At 38.9% G+C, this 12,985-nt stretch overlaps 1 protein-coding gene across 11 annotated transcripts in view; it reads left to right on the top strand.

Moving 5' to 3' along the window:
- Positions 1-12,985, top strand: part of RIC3 (RIC3 acetylcholine receptor chaperone) — a 51,268-nt gene that overhangs the window by 23,768 nt on the left and 14,515 nt on the right. For all 11 annotated transcript variants that reach the window (XR_007189577.2, XR_008960860.1, XR_007189579.2 and 8 more), the window contains one exon: positions 6,388-6,533. Coding sequence is in view for 5 of the 11 variants with exons in the window: in XM_026486140.4 (XP_026341925.2) it covers positions 6,388-6,533 (146 nt within the window). In the remaining 6 variants the exon portion in view is untranslated. The remainder of the gene's footprint in view (positions 1-6,387; positions 6,534-12,985) is intronic.

The raw sequence follows: 12,985 nt of genomic DNA, 5'->3' as shown, positions 1-12,985 counted from the left end.
TGGACTCCTTGAGAGCCTGTAGAGTCCAGCTGACTCTACTCCACCTTTGACATTCTCCACCTCCGCAAATGGCGCCGGCATCTACTGAATCGGCCAAAGCAGAGATCCAATATTATCCTTGATTACCTTGTCCTTCACCCCCTAGATCTCTTCAATCATTCTGTCTTGTCATTTCTTCCTAATTAATAAGTCTGTCTCCCTGCAAAAGACTCTAAGCTCTGCCAGGGCAGGGATTATCTGTATTATTCCCAGAGCTTAGCATAGGCCAACAGTAGGCTCTAAAAAAGTGTTAGTTGAAATGGAAGAATGAGACAGTGAGTGAGTGAGTGAATGCTTTTTTTTTTTTTTTTGAAATGTAGTTGACATACAGTGTTCTGTTAGTTTCAGGACACATAGTGCTTACCACAATAAGTGTAGTTACCATCTGTCACCATACATTATTACAATAGTATTCACTATATTCTCTGTGGTACTTTTCATCTTATTTATTTTATAGCTCAAAGTTTGTACCTCTTAATAATGTCCTTTACCTACTTCACCCATTTCTGCCCCTCCCTCCCACCAGCAACCACCAGTTCTCTGTATCTGAGTCTGTTTCTGTGTTTTTTTGTTCTGTTTTGTTTTTTGTTTGTTTTTGTTTCCACATGTAAGTGATAAGGTATTTTGGTATTTGTCTTTCTCCGTCTGACTTATTTCACTTAGCATAATACCCTCTAGGTCCATCCATGTTGTGAATGGCAAGATCTCATTCTTGGCTTGGTAATAGCGTTCCATTTGTGTGTGTGTGTGTGTGTGTGTGTGTGTGTGTGTACACACAACACATCATCTTTATCCATTCATCCCATCGATGGACACTTGGGTTGCTTCCATGTCTTGGCTATTGTAAATAATGCTGCAGTAAACACAGGGTGCATACTTTCTGAATTAGTGTTGCTGTTTTCTTTGGGTAATGCCCAGTGGTGGAATTACTGGATCATATAGTATTTCTGTTTTTAATTTTTTGAGGATCCTCCGTACCGTTTTCCACAGTGGCTGCAACAATTTACATTTCCACCAACAGTGTACAAGGGTTCCTTTTTCTCTATATCCCTGCCAACACTTATTATTTCTTATCTTTTTGATTCTAGCCATTCTGACAGATGTGAGGGGTATCTTATTATGGTTTTGGTTTGTATCCCCGACGATTGGCGATGTTGAGCACCTTTTCATGCATCTGTGAGCCGTATGTATGTCTTCTTTGGAAAAATATCTGTCTGGTCCTCTGCCTATTTTTAACTGGATTATTTGTTGGGGAGGCAGTTTGGTGTTGAGTTGTAAAAGTTCTTTATGTATTTTGGATATTAACCCCTTAGCAGAAGTATTGTTTGTAAATATATCTTCTCCCGTTCAGTAGGTTGCCTTTTCATTTTGTTGATGATTTCCTTCACTGTACTAAAGCTCTTTACTTCAGTGTAGTCCCAGTAATTTATTTTTACTTTTGTTTTCCTTGCCGGAGGAGACATATCTAGAAGAATGGTTTCAGGTCTCACATTTAGGTCTTTAATCCATTTTGAGTTTATTTTTGTGTATGATGTAAGAAAGTGGTCCAGTTGTATTCTTTTGCATGGAGCTGTCCAGTTTTCCCAATACCATTTATTGAGAAGACGGTCTTTTCTCCATTGTGTATTCTTCTAGCAATAGGTAGAGTAGCTATATGCTAGAAGGTTGTAGTAAAAAGTTCCAGCAAAGGTAATGAATAGGTCAGTGAGAGTGGAAATGAGAGGCCAAATCAAGGGGACTTGACAGAAGGGAGAAAAAAAAAATGCAGGCTGTTGGGTGCCTGGGTGGCTCAGTCGGTTAAGTGTCTGCTGTCAGCTCAAGTCATGATCCCAGGGTCCTAGGATCGAGTCCCACATCAGGTCCCCCGCTCAGCAGGGGGTCTGCTTCTCCCTCTTCCTCTGCCCTTCCCACCCACTTATGCTCTCACTCACTCACTCTCTCTCAAATAAAATCTTTTAAAAAAAAATTGCAGGCTGGAGGCACCTGGGTGGCTCAGTCAGAAGAGCATGTGACTCTTGATCTCAGGGTTGTGAGTTTGAGCCCCATGTTAGGTGTAGAGATTACTTAAATAAATGAATGAATAAAAAGTTCAAAAAAAAATCACAGGCTGTTTTCAGGATTCCTTGGTAGCAAACAGCCAACACTGGCTGGCAAAAATTTGGAGAAGGTGACAGAATTTATTGGAAAAGTGGGGTGCTCACCATATCAAAGGAATAGCTGAAGATCCAGGTTTCAGAAAGAGGGGGGACCAGAGCATCTCTGGGGAGTTAGAGGACAGAAACAAATGGACAGGTTCTTCAAGGACTGCTGTCAGAATGAATTAACATGAAAAGTTTTCAGATCTGGCTTATTGCATTCAACACCCAGTTTTAGGAGGAAGTACAATTGGTCCAACATGGATCCTTTCACACTCCAGGGATGGAGTGTGATGTTTGGCTTTGGGCCACGTGGCCACCCTTGAAAGAGAAAACACAGAAACACTATGAGCAAAAGAGGGGTTGGTTCCCCAAAAGGAAAACTAGGTAATAGCAATGAAAGAGAAGAAAGAGATAAAGCTGAGTTGGAGATTGTGGCCCAGACGACAAGGAAGATTATGATGTCAACCAAGATGAAAACACAAAAGGAGAAAGAAGATAAGGCTTTGGTATAGGGATCATGAGTTCAGCTTTGAATATGGTTGAGGTGCCATGGGAACATCTGTGTATGATAAACACCAACAATAGGAAATTTGGGTATTGAGGTCAGGACAAGGACACGAGTTTGGAAGTCATTTGGCTGGAGGTAAGCAAGGGCCATGGGGAGAGAGGCGATCCCATTCCTGAGGCACGTCCTACTGTGCAGTAGCTTGCAGTCTTCCTGGTCTGAGTTCTGTCCTAATCACGAATGGTGTCGTAAGAAACTGTTTCATTCTCTCTGTGCCTTACTTTGGATTCAGAACTTGATGATACCTCTGGGTTTATAACATTCGAAAGTCTGGTCTTCCAACTTGACCTTCTGTTTTTCTAGCATCTTGGAATCTGCCATACCCAGCCTCTGCAAAGCTGGCTGCTCATGCAGCGGTTCCTCGTCCTGGGCCAACTAGGCCTGGCTTTGAAGAGTGAATTTAAGGTTAACCTCATTAATAGCAAGGCCTGTAAGTTTCTGCCTCGATCACTGGAGTTGTGAGACTGGTTTTCATGTGGTAAGTCAGGATTAGAGGTAGAGTGTGGGTATCATCTGTGTAGAAGCAGTGGTTTAATTTGTGATACTGGGTCTGCTTCCTGAGGGCATGACTATAAGAATGGACAAGTGAGAGCCCAAGGATTGAGCCTTCAGGAAAACCATGTGTTTAGGAGGAGGATGGGGGGGGGGGGCGGGTAGTGAGCCAGGATCAGAGATCCAAGGAATGGTTAAAGTGGGAGGAATACAGAGGTCTCAATAGCCAAGGGAAGAGAACATCTCGAGGAGAGGATGGCCCACAGTACAGAAGAATGAAATGTAAAAAAAAGATTCTTGGACTTGAGAGTAAAGTATTACTGACGATTTTCACAAGTTTTGGTATAATGATGGAGTAGAAGCCAGATTTCAGGGAAGTGGGAGAAAACAGGTGGTAAGGAAATGGGGACCAGTTAAACTAACACATACTTACTGAGCGCTCGCAATGTTCATGGCTCTGTGCCTATACTGTCTGAATTTATCAGTGCCCTCCAGGACTATAAAACCAAGCTGAGAGAATGAGGAATCTCTGAAAACCTCATTACATAAATTCAGAAGCCGTAAGGCGGACCATGATTAATTGCCTAATGCATGACATGGACAATAAGAATGTGCATGTTCAGAGGTGAAAGAGGATGCTTTAGAATTCTCTGAGAAAGCTTCACCTGTTTCTGCTCCTAGCCAAGCTATCCCTTTTAAAATTAGGGGTTCTGGTTTTCCCTGAGTTAGGAAACAGAGTCAAGACTGTTTCATTCAGTAAAAATCAAAGCGCACGGAGTACAGTCCAGAGAAGTAGCACGTGCAGCCCAAGGGCCAGAGCTTTGTGATGAGCACAGTCTCTTTTCTTTTCCTTCCAAGTTTTTATTTAAATTCCAGTTAGTTAACATACGGTGTAATATTAGTTTCAGGTGTAGGATTTGGTGATTTATCACTCGCAACACCCAGTGCTCATCACGGCAAGTGCCCTCCTTAATCCCCATCATCCATTTAACCCACCCCCCTACCCATCTCCCTTCCAGTAACCCTCAGTTTGTTCTCCGTAGTTAAGAGTCTGTTTCTTGGTTTGCCTCTTTTTTCCTCCTATGTTCATCTGTTTTGTTTCTTAAATTCCACATATGAATGAAATCATATGGTATTTGTCTTTCTCTGCCTTTTCGCTTCGCATAGTACTGTCTAGCTCCGTCCATGGCACGATAAATGGCAAGATTTCATTCTTTTTATGGCTGAGTTATGTTCCATTGTATATGTGTAGCACGTCTTTTATCCATTCATCAGTTGATGGACATTTGGGCTCTTTCCATAGTTTGGCTATTGTTAATGCTGCCATAGACATTGGGGTGCATGTACCCCTTTGAATTGGTATTTTTGTATCCTTTGGGTAAATACCCAGTAGTGCTATTGCTGAGTCATAGGGTAGCTCTATTTTTAACTTTTTGAGGAACCTCCATACCGTTTTCCAGAGCGGCTGCACCAGTTTGCATTCCCACCAGCAGTGTAAGAGGGTTTCCCTTTCTCTGCATCCTCACCAACACCTGTTGTTTCCTGAGTTGTTGATTTTAGTTATCCTGACAGGTGTGAGGCCATATCCACCGTGGTTTTGATTTGCACTTCCCTGGTAATGAGGGATGTTGGAGCATCGTTTCATGTGTCTCTTGGCCATCTGTACGTCGTCTTCAGAAAAATGTCCATTCGTGTCTTCTGTCCATTTTTTGACTGGGTCGCTTTTTGGGGGGTGAGTTTTATAAGTTCTTTCTATATTTTGTTTCTAGCAAATAGGCTTTTTTAGCTAGGGGTGCCCTGAGCCAGAACCCCCCCACAAAGTGGGTTGTTACAGTCGTAAGAATTAGGGGTTCTACAGAGCAGATGAGAGTCGGGGTCCCCGTAGGGATAGGAAGACTAGAGCTGTAAGAGGCCCACTACGTGTAAGATTTTAGCTGAATGTGGGACAGACAGGCGTCTTCAGTTCGTGGCTTTGAGACCATTTGGTGTGGAAGAAGGGGAACTCATGGTGCTTTTTTTTTTTTTCTCCCCACTGAGGTCTGTGGGAATGTCGCACCTTTTGTTTTACGCACTTACCATGTTAACATTGGAGGGGGGACACTTTTTTCCCCTGTTAGTCATTAAGGCTAAGGTTTGCAACGCTAAGCATAAAAAAGACTGGCTGATTAGGAAAAATTGATGGCACCTCCATGAGCTAGTATTAAAGGTCATTTTTCCTTCTTGAATTTACGTTGCCTTCGAATGTTTTGGATTTTTAGGAGGAGAATAAGTGGTCTCTGTTAAATCCTGCCCCTAGAGAAAACCGGTCCCAAACCAGTTCAGTCTTTTGAGTAGAACTTTGTCGGCCTCTGAGGGTGATGCAGTGCTTCCGTCTCAAAGAAAATCAGCCTGCCATTAATCTTAAGCCTCATCTTACTTTTGTTCACATTTACCCAGAGTTATCCAGCTAAATTGGGACTCAGACCCAGGTTTTCTAAACTGGAACTTGAGCATTGTGCTGTAAGAATTGCATAGAATGCAATCAGAAGTCAGGAGACTTTAGTTGTAGTTCAGGTGCTGACATTAACTAGCAAATGGAATGAATGTAGAATTTCCCCTCTCTGGCCTCAGTTTCTCTGGTCTAGATGACTGATTTGCCAGAATGATCCAGCTCTGAAATGTTCGGCTGTATCTTTATTTCCACACAAGTAGATGCAGCCTAGTGATTCCAGGGTTGGGCTAGTAAGATATTTTTCCGCTAGAGTCTAATGACTCAGCACATTTTCTTTTAATGACCTTGCTTCAGAGAAAAGTGGCTTATAGTAAATGGGCAGTAAGAGTAACTGTGCAATTTCTTGGAGATTAGAGAATCAGGGCAGTGAGGTCTACTGAAAGAACACTGAACTGAAAGCTGAAACATCTGGGGTCTGGCTCCAGTATTGACCTTAATTCATTGTGGGACCTTGGGCAATCACTTGATCGTTCTGAGCCTTTGTTTTCCCATAACATATCTAGTTATCAGCTGTGCATTTCCAGGATCAATTTCTAGAATACTTACCTGCTGCTGTTGGACTTCCTATTCTGGGATCCAGACAGATCGTAGTGATGTCTCTGTTCATTGCCCAGGAATTCATTTATCATTAAATGGCTGGGTTGTCTGTTATCTCTAAACAGAGCACAGACTGTGACTTCTGACCAAGAAAAACGGTTGCTGCATCAGCTCCGAGAAATCACCAGGGTCATGAAAGAAGGAAAATTCACTGACAGACCCACTCCAGAGAAAGAAGCTGAGGAGGCCCCTTACATGGAGGACTGGGAAGGTAAACAGTGTCTTGTCATTTCTTGGTTAGCTGTCAGCCCAGAAAAGAGATCTTAAAAATTTTTTTAATATAATATATATATAATAAAATTTACCAGTTTTAACTATCTGGTTGGATAAGTTTTAAGAAATGTATAAAGTGGTATAATTATACCGCAATCACGTTCTAGGACGTTTCCATCCTTTCAGAAAGTTCTCTTCCCCTTTGGAGGGAATCCATTCCTTCCTCTGCCCTGGCAACAATGTAACCACTTTCTGTCCCTATAGTTGTACCTTTTCTATGTAAATGGATCATATTGCACATGCTTTTCTGTTTCTGGCTTCTTTAATTTAGCATAATGCCTTTGAGAGTCATGTGTTGAATGTATCAGTATTTTTTTTTAATCGCTGAGTAGTACTCTGCTACATGTATATACTGTTACTTGTTTTTCTGTTCACTAGTTTAGGAACATTTAGGTTGTCTCCAGCTTTGAGCTATTACGAATCAAGCTGCTATGAACTTTTGTATACACATCTTGGTTTGAACATGTATTTATTTTTCTTTTGGGTCTATCCTAGGAATGAGATTTATTTCTGGGCTTTTATGTTAAGTGTATGTTGAACATTTTTAGACGCTGTCGACCTGTTTTCCAAAGTGGCTTTGCCATTTTGCCTTCTGCCAGCGATGTATGAGTATTGTAGTTACTCCACATCCTTGGTAACACTTGGTATTGTCAGTCTCTTTACTTGTAGCCATTCTAGTGAGTATATAGTGGTTCTTCAGTTGTGACTTTAATTTGCACTTCCCCAATGACTAATAATGAACGTTTTATAATGTATTTATTTGCCATCTGTGTATCTGTAGTGAAGTGTTTGTTCACATTGTTTGCCAGTTTTTATGGCAACATTTTTATGGGTTGATTATGTTTTTATTGAGTTACAAGAGTTCTTTATTATGGATATAAGTTTATTATCAGTTATGTATTTTACAAATATTTTCTCCTACACCGTGGCTTTCCCTTCTGTTTTCTTAGTGGCATCGTTCAAAGAGCAGAAGTTCTATTTTGATGAAGTTCAGTTTATCATTTTTCTCTTTTATGATTTTTTTACTTAACCCAAGGTTTGCCTAACTCCTATGTTTTCTTCTTCTAGAAGTGTTATAGTTTTAGCTTACATTTAGGCCTATGAGCCATTTTGAGCTAGTTTTTATGTATGGTGTGAGGCATTAGGACTGAGGTTAATTTTTTTCCATGATGATATCCAATTATTCCCACTTATTTGGAACATTTAATTACTTTGGCATGTTGGTTGAAAATCATTTGACCATGTATGTGTAAGTCTATTCTGGATTCTCTTTTAAAATTTTTTTATTTATATTTAAATAACATACTTAAATAAATATATATATATAACATATATATAACATATTTATATATAAATAACATACAACATATGTTAGTTATATGTATAACTAACCTACAGTGTTACTAGTTTCAGGTGTACAGTATAATGATTCAACAATTCTATACATACTTAGTGCTCATCATAAGTGATGACTCTTAACTCCCTTTACCTATTTCATCCATCCCCCACCCATCTTTCTGGCAACCACCAGTTTGTTTTCTATATTTAAGAGTCTGCGGTTTTTTTCTTTTTTTTTTTTTTTTAAGTTTATTTATTTGAGAGAGAGAAAGAGAGAGGGAGAGAATGAGAGAGCACAAGTAGGGGAGAGTAGAGGGAGAAGAGAAGCAGACTCCCCACTGAGCAGGGAGCGTGATGTGGGGCTTAATCCCAGGACCCTGAGATCATGACCTGACCCAAAGGCAGATGCTTAACTGGCTGAGCCACCCAGGTGCTCCTGTTTCTCTTTTTTTGTTTTGTTTCTTAAAGTTCACATACGAGTAAAATCATATCTATACTTATACCAATATCACAATGTCTATACCACTATGTCTGTATATTAAGTCTTGAAATCAGGTAGCGTAAATTCAACTTGGTTTTTTCCCTTTTATTTACAAATTATTTTGGTTATTCTAGGCCCTTCATATTTTCACATAAATGTAGAATCGGTATGTCAGTTTCAATGAAAAAGCCCAGTGGGATTCTGATTGGTATCATATTGAACCTTTAGATCAACATGGAAAAATTAACATCATAGCAATATTGAATCTTCCAGTACATGAACATTTTATATCTCACCATTTATTTAGGTCTTTAATTTTTCAGCAGAGTTTATAGTTTTCAGTATATAGGTCTTGTACATGTTTTTTTAAACTTATGCTTAAGTAGTTCATATTTTTGAAGAGAATGTGTTTATTTTAAAATTTCTAATTGCTTGTTATTATATAGAAATACAACTTATTTTTGTATTCTGACCTCGTTTCCTGTCACCTTTCTAAACACACTTAGTTCTAGTAGGTTTTTTTTTTTTCTTTAGGTTTCTAAGGATCAAATTTCAAAGAATTTTCTACATAGAGAATCAAATTGTGAATAGACAGTTTTACTTCTAACTTTCTGATCTATAGGTCTTTTATTTTTCTTGCCTTATTGCACTGTTCATAAACTCTAGCACAATACTGAATGGAAGTGGTGAGGGCAGACATCCTTGCTTTCCTGGTATTAGGGAGAAGCACTCACATGTTCCCTGTTAGTGTGATATGAACTGTTGGTTTTTCATGGATGCTCTTTTTCAGGTTGAGGAAGTTTCCTCCTAGTGTTACTTTGCTAAGAGTTTTTAATCACAAATGGGTATTTAATTTTGGGGAATGCCTTTTGTTAACTGAGATCATATTTTTCTGTTTTCATCTGTTAATCCAGTGAATTACATTGATTTTTTGAATGTTTAAACAACTTTACATTCCAGGGATAAACTCTGCTTTGTTATGATGTTCTATGTGGCTAGGTTCAATTTGCTAAGGACTTTTTATTTTTGTGTTTATGGGGGATGTTGGTTTGTGCTTTTGCTTTCTTGTCATCTTTTTGGTTTTGATTTCATGGTAATGTATTACAAAGTGTTCCTTCTTATATTTTCTGGAAGAGTTTGTATAGAATTCTATTTTTTTCTTAAATATGGAATTTTCCAGTGATACCGTCAAGACCTAGAGTTTTCTTATTGGTAAGACTTATATAACTACCAATTGAATTTCTTTAACAGATACAGTGCTATTCAGATTATTTCTTCTTCAGTGAGTTTTGATAGCTTGTTTCTTTCAAAGAATTTATGTATTTCATCTATAAATGGTCAAATTTGTTATTAGTATAAAGTTGTTTGTATTCATTTAATGTATGTAATGTATAGGGATGTTCTCTGTTCTGTTCCGGATACTGGAAATTTATTCTTTAAATCTTTTCCTGATCAGACTGACCAGAGGTTTATATCTTTTCAAAGAACTATATTTTGGTTTCTGTTTCCTATTTCCTTGATTTCTGTTCTTTACTGTTCTCTTCCTTCTGCTTACTTTTGGTTTAATTTGCAGTTTCTTTTCTAGTTTCTCAAGGTGACAGCCTCGATCCTTGATTGATTCCCCCCCCCCAGCCACTTTGGCCATTATTTTATTAATGATATCTCTCTCTCTTTTTCTCTTTCTCTTTCTTTCTTTTTGTCTTTCTACCTCCTCACCACTTCTGATTCTCCAGTTGCACTTTTGTTAGACCTTGGAAATTGCCCTATAGGTCACGTATGTGTTTTTATTCATGCCATGCTTAATTTTACATAATTTTTCTTGCTGTGCCTTTAAGTTTGTTAATCTTTTCTTTAGTAGTGTATGATCCGCTCTTGGTCTCATTTAATGTATTTTTTTTAAAGATTTTATTTATTTATTTGACAGAGAGAGACAGCCAGTGAGAGAGGGAGCACAAGCAGGGGGAGTGGGAGAGGAAGAAGCAGGCTCCCAGCGGAGGAGCCTGATGTGGGGCTCGATCCCATAACGCCGGGATCATGCCCTGAGCCGAAGGCAGACGCTTAACGACTGCGCCACCCAGGCGCCCCTCATTTAATGTATTTTTAATTCAGATATTGTATTGTCATTTTTAGATGTTCTGTTTGGGTCTTTTTTATGTCTTTCACTTAAATATTTCATTTCTCATATATTCTTATACCTTCTTTAAAATATGAGGCATATTTGTAATAGCTTCTAAAACAGTCTTAGCTGCTGATCTTATCATCTGAGTCTATTTCTGGTGATTAATTTTTCTCCTTGCTGTGGGCCCTAATTTCATGCTGTTTTTGCATGCCTGGTAAATTTTGACTGGATGATGGATGTTGCAAATTTTACATTATTGGATTCTGGATTTTGTTTTAGTACTTTAGTTGTTGGACTTCTTCATAACACACAGTTACCAGAAATCAGTTGGATTCCTTTAAGGCTTGTTTTTAAGATTCGTGAGCATGGGGTCCGAGCAGCCTCTACTCTGGCTAATTTAGCCCCACTAGTAAGGCAATACCCTTCTTAGAATTCTGTCTAGTGCTCTACAGTGTTTTTCTACTCTGGCTAGTAGGAACGTGTACTATTCCCAGCTATGTATGAGTGCCCAATTTTTAGGCCTAATGCAGTGGCTCTTTTCCTGGCCTTGGGTAGTTCCTTCACGTATATGCACAGATCAGAACTCAGCTAAACATGAAGAGTTCTCTCTGAAGATTCCTGAAGCTCTTTGTCTACAAAGCTTCTTTCTTTCTAGTATTCTTCCCTGTAAATTCTAGCTGCCCTGGCCTCCCTAAATTCTAGTCTGTCTTCCCAACTTAGTGAGACCACTGGGCTCTGTTTCCCTTTTCTCAGGGATCATGCTATACTATCTATTTATGTTTGAAAATTGGCGCTTCCTTTATTTCATTTGGTTTTCTAGTTGTTTAAAGAAAGGGGTCCCCATGTTTCCATCACTGCTTGAGCAGAGTAAGAGCCTACACATTTAACAGTGAAATAATTCCAGATACACTAAGTAGTTAGGGATGGAGAAGAGGAAACTTTGAAGAGTAGAAAAAGTGGTTATGAATATGTACTGGCTCTCCAGCAGAAAAGGGTTTCTTGAGCATAGAAGCAATGCAAGATCCAGTCATAATAAAAACTCTCAGAAAAATAGGAAGGAAGGGGAATTTCATCAACCTGATAAAGAGAATCTACAACAATCTACCGCTAACATTATATTTAATAGTCAAAGGTGAATGCTTTCCCCCTGAGATTGGGAACAGGCAAGGGTGACTACTCTTCCTCGGCATAATACTAAAAATTATAAGTAATGCAGTAAGGCAAGTAAAGGAAATAAAAGGCCTCCAGGTTAAAAAGGAAGAAACAAAACTGCTCCTCTTAGAAGGTTACATGATTGGCTATGCAGAAAACCCCACGGAATCCATTTCTAAACTTCCAGAGTTGGGGCACCTGGGTGGCTCAGTCAGTGAAGTGTCCAGCTCTTGATCTCCACTCAGGCCTTGATCTCAGGGTCATGAGTTCAAGCTCCAATGTTGGACTCTACACTGGGCGTGGAGCCTACTTAACACTCCCAGAGTGTGTTCAGCAAGGTTGTAGGATACAAGATAAACATACAAAAATCATTCTGTTTCTGCATATTAGCAATGAATACGTTGATATCAGTTTTAAATTTGGTATCAAGATTTTTAATCTAAAATGACTTAGGTGTAAATTTAGCAAAACGTGTAGGACTTGTGTGCTGAAAACGATAGAACACTGACGAAAGAAATCAAAGGTGTAAATAAAGGGGGAGAGCTATCATGCTCGTATATTGGAAGACTCAGCATAATACAAATATCCATCCCCACATTGACAAACGCGTGAATGCAACCCCTACCAAAAATCTCAGCAAGATTTTTGTGTGTGTGTGGATACAAGATTATTCTAAAATATATATGGAGGGGCAGAGAAAATAGAATAAACAATTTTGGAAAAGTGGGAAGAATTAGTTTACCTGATTCCAAGACTTACTATATAGTTACAGTAATCAGACCTGTGTGATATTGGTATAGGAATAGACCCATAGATCAAAGGAATAGAACCAAGAACTCAGAACCACACAAACATATACAACTGATTTTTGACAAAGGTATAAAAGCAGTTCAGCGGAGGAAAGCTAGCCTTTTTAACAAACGGTGCACCAGCAATTGGATATCTGTAGCAAAAAATAAGCCTCGAACCAACTTCTACATATTATATGAAAATTAACTAAAGATCATGAACATAAATGGTAAAACTAAACCTCTTCAGAATAATACATAGAAAATCTTGGGAATTCGGGGTTAAGCAAAGAGTTCTTAAACTTGACATCATAAACACAGTTCATAAAAGGAAAAATTGATAAATTGGAGGTCATCAAAATCTAAAACTTTGGCTCTGCAAAAGACCCTGTTAAGATAATGAAAAGGCAAGCTACACAGTGGGAGAAAATATTTGCAAATCACATATCCAACAAAGGATTTATAGTGAGAGTATATAAGAACTCTCAGGGCGCCTAGGTGGCTCAGTCGGT

Source organism: Ursus arctos, unplaced genomic scaffold (assembly GCF_023065955.2).
Source record: "Ursus arctos isolate Adak ecotype North America unplaced genomic scaffold, UrsArc2.0 scaffold_22, whole genome shotgun sequence".
Classification (NCBI taxonomy): Eukaryota; Metazoa; Chordata; class Mammalia; order Carnivora; family Ursidae; genus Ursus; species Ursus arctos.
This window is presented reverse-complemented; position numbering and strand designations above follow the sequence as displayed.